The sequence below is a fragment of the Nanorana parkeri genome, unplaced genomic scaffold (genome assembly GCF_000935625.1).
Source record: "Nanorana parkeri isolate BGI_ZX_2015 unplaced genomic scaffold, ASM93562v1 scaffold1058, whole genome shotgun sequence".
Lineage (NCBI taxonomy): Eukaryota > Metazoa > Chordata > Amphibia > Anura > Dicroglossidae > Nanorana > Nanorana parkeri.
The window spans coordinates 438,347-450,895 of NW_017307326.1; the positions used below are offsets into that span (position 1 = coordinate 438,347).

The 12,549-nt window shown below is 40.7% G+C and overlaps 1 protein-coding gene across 1 annotated transcript in view; it reads left to right on the top strand.

The window, feature by feature from the left end:
* JPH1 (junctophilin 1) overlaps positions 1-12,549 on the top strand; it is a 104,636-nt gene that overhangs the window by 20,749 nt on the left and 71,338 nt on the right. The window contains exon 2 of the mRNA XM_018567534.1: positions 7,796-8,549. Coding sequence (XP_018423036.1) covers positions 7,796-8,549 — 754 coding nt within the window. The remainder of the gene's footprint in view (positions 1-7,795; positions 8,550-12,549) is intronic.

The following is a 12,549-nucleotide window of genomic DNA, read 5'->3' on the forward strand; positions in this document are numbered from 1 at the left end:
CTTTTCCTGAAATATACAGTTAGAGGAGAAACCCCCCCCCCCCCCCAAGTCTAACACTTGCTGACACTTGACTGTCCTCACTCCTGTCAAATCCCCACTGTCTGCATTCCTATAGAGAGGTCATCTATTATGTGTCCCATAGGTGGATAGCCTCGATATAGGAGTAACAGGAATATTCCCATGCATGTTCAGAGTAAAGCCGGCTGTACACCAGAACAAATTGTTTAAAAAAAAATGTTTTACATTTTCCAATAGTTAGCAGGGTCCAAACGGAAACCAAACGGATGAAAAATATTTATCAAATGAATGAACAGTGAATGTGATTTTCGTTTGGGAATCTCCATTTATTCCAAAATTAAATGTTAAAATCAAATGACATTTTAAACAACATTTGTCTACTTTTGTTCCCTATGGTCGCTGTGTGTTGTAAAGTAGCCACCGCTCCAAGCTCACTCCTGTGATGGACTACAATCTCATGTTTAGTTTACTAATTTGTATTGAGATTATCGTCCATCACAGGACTGAGCTTGGAGTGGTGGCTACTTTCCAACACACAGGGACCATGGGGAAGAAAAGTAGTCACCCTCCAGAAGGAAGGACAGTGGCAGCACCAATTCAGAGAGGATTTGCGGATCTACAGCTGAGTGATAAATAATGTAAATTTTTGTTAGTAGTTAGGGTATTTGAATGCAGTTTTAAGGTTTAACTCCTGAGTTTAGTGTCACTTTAAGGTGCCATACATGCTAAACATTGGGATCCCCAAAATGAAAGAGCAGACAAACAAACCTGAACAGCAGTGCCAAATTCAGCCAGACACCAAGCCCTCGATCGCTTAGACTCGCAGGGTTATTCACAAAAGGGTAAAGAGTTTGGAGAAGGCAGGAGAAGTGAACAATCTAGGCCAAAATAGCTGATTTGGAAAAATTCTCCAATTCAGCTCACTTTCCAGTTCAGCTATGTTGTCCTAGATTGTTCACTTCTTCACCCTTTTGTGAATAGCCCTGTCGGTAAAGTACAAACTATACCTTTGCTGAGTGCTGGCGAGAGTTGAGCCATCCGATTTATTTTGCTCTTCCTGAGTCTCACTAGGCAGGAGTAAGGATGTTCAGGGAATAATGTACATCTTACAATTAAGATTTATGGTATATCTCTGTATCCCTAACGGTAAAACTGCACCAAAAGGGAATTTCTATTGTTCCTTCGTCCAGTTGGAGCTTGTAGGTCTTGTAAACATGAACAGTAGTTGTATATTTCTGTTAGCTTTAAGTCGAATGATTTTTTTTTTTTTTGTATATATCTACTGCTAGTAAGCAGTAGATATATGCCCGAACATAAAAGAAAATAAAAGGCAAGTACCAACAAACTTACCTGTGTCAGCGCTACTCGATCCCGCTGCAGAAGTCCCATCTCCCGAACTCTATGGAGGAGCAAGTGTGGGCACATGCGCAATCCAGAGCATCGGCAGGGAGAGGAGGAGAATGGCACAGAAGCTGAATGGACGCAGCCGGGAGCATGCACGCCGGACAGACACCGTGGGACCTGATGGGTCTGCGCTGGATCAGAGACCGGCACCAACGCTGGAGGAACTGTGGACAAAGAGTGAAAGGAAGAAGCTGTTCAGATCAAGAGGCATTGCATAAGGTAAGTCCTTAAAGCAGTAGGGGGGGAATTTTAACTTTAATGTCACTTTTAGTCAGAAAACTTGACAGGCAGTCACTCAGTCTGATGAGAGTTGTGTGAAAAGTGACTTGCTTTGTAGGTTGGATGTTTTGGTGTGGAAGCACGTGCAAGTCATTCTTGAATGGTGAGGAGTTGAACACAGGAAGTTTCTCTTACACGTAGTAAGACATGTTTTAAGAAATGGAGATGAATGACCAGATAAACAGGAAAATGGCTTGTGGAGATCCCTGCTCTCCAGGATGTGAGGGACTTCTGGATGTGTAAAGGGAAGTGTGGCTTTCTGCTGAGGATCTGAACATCTGAAAAAGTGTACATATAATGTTTTTGTAATGTTTATATGACCTACACTTTAACTTTTAGCGCTCCACAAATTGCTGGATGTCCTGAGGCCAGAAAGGACATGAATAGCAATGCTCAAACTTTGTTTTTTAGTTTTACTAAAGATTAACATACTGGACACCTGGATGTCGAGCTAAATTGTGTCCAAGAAAAAAAAATGGAAAGGATTGAAAAAAATCCATTACATTTAATACAGTTTACCCAAGTGGAAGGTACGCTTGCTTTGAAGAAAGAAATAGAATAGCCGATGACTTATTGTAAAATCAAATCTGCAATATTACGCAGTCTTACAATTATTGATGGCTATCATTTCTCTGTGGCATATTGTGCCAATGTGTCATAGAAGAGCAAAAGTTAAAGAAAACTTCAGGAACAATTTTTGATTTGATTTACAAAATCACAGCAGCATGCAACTCTGCATGCTTATTTAAAGTCAACTTACATTCATTAGTTAAACATACTTGTTTTTCATTTACTTACAAAAAGAGTTCATCTTCTTCCTGGTCCATTTCTGGCACATATGATGTAATGTGCCAAAGTGTTGCATCTTGGGAAGGTTACATCAGCAGAGCAATGCTGGGAAATCTCATCTGTAATCTCATGAGATCTCAGTGAAAGCCAGTTTCCTCCCCTGAGAGGATGTGCATGGTCACATGTCCTAGTCACATGTGCCAGCATTCCAGGAAGTAAATGGAGAGCTAGTAATCAGCCTTTAGTTAACATGGCCACTGTCAGAAGACTGGGGAAGAAAAGAGAAATAAGGTATGCAAAGAATACAAAGCCGGCAATTATCTAGAAGTATGCGTTTCTAGATTGTCATTACTAAACATTTCTAAAGGTGTTGTTGTTGTTTTAAAGATATGGGTAAAGGTCCACTTTTCACCCTTGTGGTGGGGTTACCCCCACACTGCAATGGTTTAGGTGCTCATTTGTGTCTAGGGACAAAAATAACAAAGGTATACTCACTCAAAGTTCTGAGCCGGCCAGCTGTTACCGCGCTCAATCCTGCCTCTCTCCTCCTCTTCTGCAGCATTGGAATCTTCTGCAGTGTCCTCACATCAATACACTGTGTACAGACGTGGTAATTTACAGGACCTTAGACTGCTGCAGAGCAGGGGGAGAGACACAGGAACGACCGGTCTAGGAAGAAGCTGGCTTGGGGTGAGTATAATTTCATTTTTATTTTTGTTTAACCTAGACACAAACAAGCAGTTAACTCTTCCAGTATGGGGTAGCCTCACTGCAAGGCTGGAGTACTACTTTAAGAAATCCTGGAGTACTTCTTTAAGATTACATTATTTTACTCTGATACTATATTATCCAAGCACCTCCCTATTGCATGTTATGTTTCACCTAAATAATGTTCAGGGAATGTACTTTTAAAGGAGAACTATGGGGTTAAAGCTTTTCCCCATAGTTCTCAGCTTGTCTGACATGACGTGATGGGAGCATAACTTTGCATATAGAGCAGGTGCTGCACAAGGGTAAACAAATTTTTTACAAATGAACCTGTCACTGATTAAAGTACATCATTTGCCAAAAATTACTATTGTTACTGCTGCCCTTTTCTATAGAAATAGGCCCTTTCTCTTAGCAAAGCCTTGGAAAGAGAAATGTGATATTATTATTATTATTATTATTAAGGATTTGTATAGCTCCAACAGCTTGCGTAGTGCATTACAATATAAGGAAAACATCAGTTACAATACAATTCAAAACAAGATGGTGATAAAGAATGGATGTCCTAACATTAAAGTGTATGTTGAGTCACTAATTCAAAATCGCTTTTTAAAAACTTTCCTATGTCTCATAGGTAGCTACATTCTTATGATGAAAGCTACTGTTTACTGTAAATTTGCTTTTTTATAGTAGCAGGAGACTGCATTTCAACCTTTTCCCAAATCCTGGGGACTGTGGTCTGGCTGTAGCATAACATATGGGTAGCTGGGGCACGTTGCATTCCACATTGCGGCATGTTGCAGTTCTAACAGCAAGGCTATTGCTAGAGGTCCCTGTCAATCAAAAGGATCAGTGCTGGACGGGGGGTGGAGGGCTCAACTTGGCTATAAAACTTCAAGCATGCAGTGCATTTGAAATGGCATACTGCAGCTCCAATACTAAAGCTGAGGCATGCAAACTGACCTCATCAGCACGATTCTGCTACCGTGCTTGGCGTCTCAGAGTAGTGAAGGAAACTGGCTTGATAACCAGGTATTTGATGCTAATTTGCAAATTTACAGAAGAAAAAATTTAAATTTATAATAGTTACTGTGGGCAGAGGAATCCATTTATTGTTTCATTATATCAGTTTCCATGCACTTTAACACCAGTGTACCCACAGTGTCAATTTTAGGAAATCCAGTCATTCTGCATTAGGCTTCCTTGTAAACTCCCTTATCTAATCTATCAAAACACTTTCCGATTACAGACCCTAGAGTGAAACTTTGTTGCATATATCTTAAGCTGGCTTCTCTCAATAGTCCTGCTGAAATTCAACCAGTGTTTGGCCCGGTCGGCACCCCTCCATTTGACAAAATCGATTTTTATTTTATTTTTTCTTTTAATCAGCTTTTATCAGAGGAAACTCTTTGGCCAAACAGTGACTCTAGCCAAGCAGCTAGAGTCCAGTCACTGTCCTGGTATTACGACAGCCAGTCTTAGCCCCCGAAAACCTTTAAACATCTGTAGTATGTACATTTTGATTGTCCTCTGTAATCAAATGCGCATGCCAATCTCCTGGTCTGAGTATTTGATCAGTCAGTGAGGCAGCTTATCAAAGATGGATTGGTAGTGAGGCATGGTAGAGTCTAAGCTCTCAAATGCAGGATATGGCCACAGTTGCATAATACAGTTGCACAGAGATTGGGGATTCCGAAACTTCTACGAGGTATGTGAACATTAAGGAATCCCTAGAGGGAACACATGTCCATTTAAAAAAAAACCCTGTGGAGTGTTTTAAGAATGTTACGCTGGCTGCTGGTCTTGATAGTTCATGAGCTCATGAGCCAAAAAGTTTAATCTAGTAGCAATTGCATCAGGATAAACTAGGGGTACTTGAGTGGCAGCTGCAGGGCCCTTGCCATACACATAAATCTGTTGGTGACAGCACTTTGCCAGATTTTGTATTGCTGATGTTCAGCTTGGTTATCACTACTGGGACCTACCTAAAACATTGATGATTCTTAGTAACTAGTGAGGTAGAGATAGCAGAGTGCAAAATGCTAAATCATGTAGCTAAAAAGTGATTCCACAGGCGATCAAATAGGTTATTATAAGCTGGATTTTAGTGATTCTGATGAAGGTGAAGTATTGCCAATGACAGAATTGTGATGTGACCCAGCCTAATGTTTTGAGATATATCAGACATTATGAAAGAGATATTAATAATTAAAAGGGATACCTTAAAGGAGAGCTATGTGGTGAGTGCTTTTCACTCACCTCATAGCTCTAGCCGACCTGTGACAATGAGACTGTCACAGGTCGGCTCAGTAGATCGTGAAGTGAGCGAACACATACCGGCGTTCGCTCACTTCTCGATCCTGTCACGGCAGAGAGCCGTGACGGGAGGGACTGGATTCCCCCCCTCCCCGCTCCGATCCTCCAGCGCTGACTGGCGGAACAGACGGGGGACGGGACAGGTACAGCTGGCTCTGCCTCTAGATAGGCAGAGCCAGCTGTCACTCCCGCAGCTGGGCAGATCCAGACATAATTGTCAGGATCCGCTTCAGCTGCGGCGTCTCAGTATACCGCGAGCTGTATGTCTGGATCCGCCCAGCTGCGTGAGTGACAGCCGCCATAGTTCTCCTTTAAGGACCACTTATTTAAAAGACAAACTAGAGCAACATAGTCTTTCTTTCCTAGAACAACCAATTTCCATCTGTAATTCTATTTTATTGAGGTAGTGGAAACCTCTTTGCTGAGCTCTGAAAAACTCATGCTGTATATACAGTACCTAGCCTGTATAGATGTCTTTAGTAATAACCATTAGCTGGGTCCATCCAAATAATTGCAACTACAGCATAGTTGTCAAGTGTCCATGACCTTACAGAGTGTGAAATTTTGTAAACCTTTTATACTTTAGAACCTGAGACTGACCCCATTTAAAGCTCTTATCAATTCTACAAATATAGCTTTATTTCTATTGTATTGTGTTCTTTTGAATTATGCTGTATTAAATAATAATCTAGCAACATCCAAGGGTTTATTTCATAAAAGACTTTAAAACAGCTGCAGTTCTCAGGGTGGTCCATCCCTCAGTAGACAGTCATAAAAATGAACATTGGAGTCTAATGCTTGTAACATCTGCTAACGTAGCACTGGTCAGATCCCAGGAGCCAGTGCTCCTATATAATAAAGGCAGCTGGCTATAGTCAGATGTGTCTGGCCTCTAACTCTTTGGTGCTTTTTCTTGTAGTGCAGGCACCACTATATTTTGTTTTATTAAGTGCAAGATTTTATAAATCTAGTTGGCACAATACACCCTTTCAGGACCTGTGTCAAGGGAGCTTTCAGCACCAAAAATAAGCTTTAGAAAATAATTTACATGCTGTTACCCCTAATCTAAGTCCAGCTCCATTCAAAATGTTTTACTTTTGGGAAGGGTGGGGTCCCTGTCAGGTTTTAAGCACTGTCTGTCCCTATTGAGATTTTGAGAAAAAATATTTTTTTTATGAATTTCTCATACATTACATCAAAGGTAATTCCTCAACACTAAAACTGAAACCAACAGTGACCGTGTTAGGGTGGGGGCAGAATCAACCAATAATGTCCTGTACTGCAAGAGAGTTCATACTTACCTGGTCCAGTGCCTGTTCGTTGACTCTTCTCTCTGCTGTAGAGCTTCACTGCCCTCGAACATTTTAACATCTGACACATTTCCTAGTGTGGTGGATGTCCCCACCATGCTCCATGGTTTATCTGGCCCCTACATCACTATTGTGCCCTGTAGTATGGATGGCAGGAGGAACCATGGAGTGTGACAGGGATGCATGTATCTGACACACCCAGAAGGGTGTCACATATGAGGCAGCATAGCTATGTAGCAAAGGGAAAATTCAGCAAACCGGCACTGCACCAGGTAAGCATGAAGCCTCCTACATTATCGGGCATATTGAGGTGATCTTTTTATCCAACAGGAATGCAGTTAGCTAAAATGTAACTCAACTTAACCCTAAGACTTAAGCAGGCCGTACAAGTTTATTTTTTTTCTCCTTCAGCTTGAGAAAAATGATTGATTCCCCCATACACGCTAAACTAATCGATGGGGCAGTCTCCCATTGCCGGCTATTGTATTCAAGCAGCTGTGAGAACACGCCTGATTGAATAACCGTGACTGCAGTTTTCCACCAGGCTCCATCAGTTTATGAATCAAAGTTTGTCAAGCACAATTTTTGGCTGATTCACAGGATTGGCCAAAATTCAATGGCCAGCTTTGATCTAATGCATCTTCTAACCTTAACCTTACTGTGTTTAAAACCTTAGCACTCTTTAAAGCTGAATACTTGCCCCACCAGTGCTAAAACCTTCCATGCCAACTCATACAGTTTCTGTTCCAAAATATTACAATGATAAGATATTATCGCCAAAACAGAATGATTCGGACAGGCACACCCTTTGCGACCTCAATATATGTAAACTTTTGAGAGCACCACATAATCTATGTGCTGAAAGAGGAGCATTTTTATTGAATTTTCATTGGGTCTATGTTGTGAAAATCAGTTCTTGCATTATGTTTTCCCCTGCCTTTTTCTTGACTTTAATGTTCATTGCTTTGCAGGTACCTACCAAGGTCAATGGATGGGAGGCATGAGACACGGATATGGTGTACGGCAAAGTGTACCCTATGGCATGGCTACAGTGATCCGTTCACCTCTTCGAACCTCTCTGTCTTCACTACGCAGTGAACAGAGCAATGGCACAGTGCTCCATGACATTGGAGCTGACAGCCCTGCAGGAACTCGCGGAGGATTTGTGTTGAATTTTCACAGTGACTCCGAGCTCATGACCAGTAAGAAAAAAGGTTTGTTCAGAAGAGGATCGCTGTTGGGTAGCATAAAGCTACGAAAGTCCGAGTCCAAGATCTCAATATCTAGCAAACGTAGCTCTGTGAGAAGCGATGCGACTATGAGTAGAATAAGCTCCAGCGATGCAAATTCAACGATTAGCTTTGGAGATGTAGACTCTGATTATTGTCCTGTAGAAGATCACGTAGATGCCACAACCACAGAAACCTACATGGGGGAATGGAAGAATGACAAACGCACTGGATTTGGAGTAAGTGAGCGTTCAAATGGAATGAAGTATGAGGGCGAATGGCTGAACAACAGGAGGCATGGATATGGATGTACCATATTCCCAGAAGGCACGAAAGAAGAGGGGAAGTATAAAAACAATGTTTTAGTGCGAGGAATAAGAAAACAGCTTATCCCGATAAAGAACACAAAAACAAAAGAAAAAGTAGACCGGGCCATTGAAGGCGCTCAAAGAGCAGCGGCTGTAGCAAGGACAAAAGTTGAGATAGCAGCCTCCAGGTAGGTAGTCTGTGGTATTGTGTGCTTTTATTTTGTTCTCTGTTAAATCAGAACAGGTCATCTATGTTGAGATGCTTTAACAAGATTGTAACTTTGTCACTTAAAGAGAACCTGTCACCTGGCCATTTATGTCAACAATCTTCATATAAGATTAAATGTGCATTTTAGATATTTTGTGCGTCTTATGTACCTGTAATAGCCTCTCTTGTGTAGATGTCCAAAACCCCTGAAACCGCAATCTTAGATGTGATGTCAGCAGCCCAACAAACTCAGAGATGTCAGTGACACTCTCTCTTCGCTTCTGTCCTGGCAGCTTTATAAAAGATTAAGTAGGGAGGTGAGGGTAGGGACTGAGAAGCTGGGCCAGTACAGAGAATAATTAAACACTTCTAGAGCCGGAGTGAGCTGTACTAGGGAAGGGACTCTTCCACAAATTTGCTAGCAAGTTTTGATCTGCTTTTGTCAAGGAGATTGGGCCACCTATGGACCGAATTTTGATATGTATGTACCCAGCTTAAACTGTAATATCAGAAAGATGTTTTCTGTAAAAACTGTTGCTCTGAATCCTGACCATTCCTATGTTCACGGGGATGCAATAGTGGGGGTGGTTAGTGAGATGTATGGCCCTATATAATCTAAAAGCAGGGTGGGCACAGATTATTGATTTTTTTTTTTCCGTGATTTGGTTTAGAATATCAGCTAATTTGCACATTAGTAACCCTTACACCTTCACAAACTTAGACCAGTTTCTAATAGGTTATATTTTAAAGTGAACCTTTTCTCAAATAAACTGACATTTAGAGTAAAAAGCAGGTGCAGACACAATCCTACTCATAGCTGTGCTTATGCTTCTGTGCTTTCTGGAATTCCCCAAGATGGGGCTCCAAATACTCTTCTTCCTGCTCTGAGGTCAGAGCTCTGCCATGCCCCTTTTATAGCTTTCATTGCAACCCCCATGAGCCTTTGTAACTGATAAAATAATTTGGATAGCCTAGGAAATGAGCCACCTTCACAGCTTGGTGTCAAAACATGCATCTTGAAAGTCCCCATTCTGGTGATCCTGTGGCACTCAACCAGAACAAGCATGTCCAGAAAAATCCATGCCACCTTTTCATCCATAGTACCAATGTCATCTTTCCTAAATACAGGTACAATTTAAAGATCTACACAACCCTGTCATTGGAAACTATGGGAAAGTTTTTTTTTAAATGAGTAGCTTAATACAGAGTTCTCCTTGATGTGTACAGATCTCAGCAAGCTTCCACATTTGTTAGGTGAAAGTATTTCATGAGTCACAATCTACACAGCCCTGTCATTGGAAACTATGGAAAAGTGTCTTTAAAGTTGAGATTTCTAAATGTTGAGCTTTTCACAAAGGTCTCCTTGATATCTACAAATCTCAGCAAGCCCCACATTTTGTTAGATGAAAGTATTTGATGAATCACACGCTAGTGGCTGAAAGCGAGCAGGCTAAGGCTTTAGTGTAATAACTGGTATGGATCCACATTGTTTGATGGTTTCTGTAGTATTTCTACAAATGTTTGGAACACAGATTGATTTTTACCATGGAGTGCATTTAGGCCTTTTAGGGTATTATGCAACCCCAGTGCAGGTCCTGGTTTACGTTGGTTAGATCTAGACAGGAGCTCATATATAAGCCAGTACTTTTATGATTTATGTGTTCAGCTGTTACAAGTTGCGCATGATAGAAGGTGAATATGCTTTTAAAATTTACATTGTGTATAGCTTACATAGGGTGAAGAATCGCGCACGCACATTTTTATAAGACGTTTTCTGATTATTATTTTTTAATAATGCATTCCAGGAATCCTCAGCAACCATTCAGAAACTGGCTTTTACATAGTTCACTGTAGACAACCTCAAGCCAAGTTCCATCTAGTCTTTGCTAGGGTTAGGGTTAGATGTGCTGTAGATGCTAGTGACTGACCCTGCACTCATTGTTGGTCTTGTATATCTTTCTGCATGCTGGAAAATCTCTGAACATTAGTTCAGCAGCTTCATTTGTCATAACCAAGTCAAGTATAGGGTCTCGCCAAGATAAGGAGATCTAATACATCTTCCAGTCCATGGGCAGCCCATGAAAGCTAGAAATTGGTTATGTTGTATAAATATGCCCCCACAGTACACAGTAGTTCACACAGCATATATTTAATCACAGCTGTGATGTTTGTAGCCCACATCTTATGGCTGTTTAGAATAGGTGCATTAAAAAGTAATTTTCAGGTTACTGCACTTTGCTCATTGGCTTATTAGATTATGCCATTGGAGCTTACATGTAGAATAGGAGCAAGGATGATATACAAGGTGCATTAACTAATGACGGCCATCTTTATTGCTTTACAACAGTTAGCAATTAGAAGATAATTGGCTATAATGGGTTATCATACTTTGAACATTGCTCCTATAAATGGGCTTAGTCCATTTGAAGTGCAGTGACCCATATAGGACAAACTAAAGTAATCTCCTAAAGTGACCCGAACCTATAAAGATAGGTACAGTCAAAGCTGGAGAAATCTCAGGAGCCAAGTAGCCAATGTTGCTAAAAAATACAGCTGGATCCTAACCTTTGAGGTTGTCTCTAGTTGTTGTCAATGGGAGATAGCTTCTAAAAAATCCTGCTGGCTTCTGGAGGACAAGCTGGCTCCAGAAATCCATATTAGTTTATCCACCCTGTCCACCCCTGGGTACAGTTTAATGCATGTTCTAGGCATTAGGGAGTTAAGGAAGAAGCAATAAAGTATATATCATTGCACTTCAAAACCATAGAAAAACATTCCAAAATTGTTAAAATGCAACAGCAATGCTGCCTGCAGGAAACACACTGGATGAATAGTCCATTGAATAAATTGGCACCAATTTCATACACATGCACCTTCACATGCATTCAACGGGACCTAAACAGTGCGAGCAGACCCCAATCTTCTATAATTCCTGAACTCAGAACAGAGTTTATTTCTTTTTTCTCTTTTTCTAATTTATTAGGCAGTGAACATGAGTTTGAAATGTATTTGCTCTCATTTGCTGCCATTATAAATCCCATTTGCTGGATTGTGTCCCATTTGCTGCACACCTGCATTTTCCATTCTTAAGTGGTAAGTCAAGGTCTCAGAAACATGTGCAATTAATATGTAAGTCTAATACAACGAATGTTATGATCGCTGGCCCCAGTCTGTCCTATGACAGCTGCTGTTTCGAGATGGTTACAGTAGATGCAGACCTAACTGAATGACATTCATTTGCTAAAACACCGTGGGGAACAGTTCTCAAAACTGACTCATTGTTTGCTTTTAGGAATCTTTATCTTTTTATTTATAACAGAATGGGGGCAGATTTATTTTCTCTACACAGTTTTCATGATGAATTGGCTGCTATGAAAATGAGCATGTCTACATGTGTTCAAAAAGTAGCACGTCAAATGTCATTGCTAAATAAGCAAAGAATAAGCTAAGAAAATAAGTAGCTATTTGGCCGTCATGCCGGTATTTCGGTATCCAGTACAAGTACCGATATTTATATTTCTATGCTCACCGATACCGGTACTTCCGGTAGCATGAAGTCGGCTTCCCGGGCAATTAGCGCGTCATTACCTTCCCCTCCAAGCTCGCTCCCACGATGGACTACAATCTAAATACAAATTAGTAAACTAAACATGACATTGTAGTCTGTCACAGCAGCAAGCTTGAAGCGATGACTACTTTACAACACACACAGGGACAATGGGGAACAAAAGTAGCCACCCTCCAGAAGGAAGGACAGTGTCGGCACCAATTCAGAGATGATTTGCGGATCTACAGCCGAGTGATACACAAATAAGATCAATTTTTGTTAATAGTTAAGCAACTTGGATGTATTATTAAGATTTACCTGAGTTTCCTGAGTTTAGTGTCACTTTAATATATTAAAAATGGTTTTTGAAATTATATTAATATTAACACTTATATGAGATTTTAGTGATTGGGTTTACATTATGGTTTTTTTC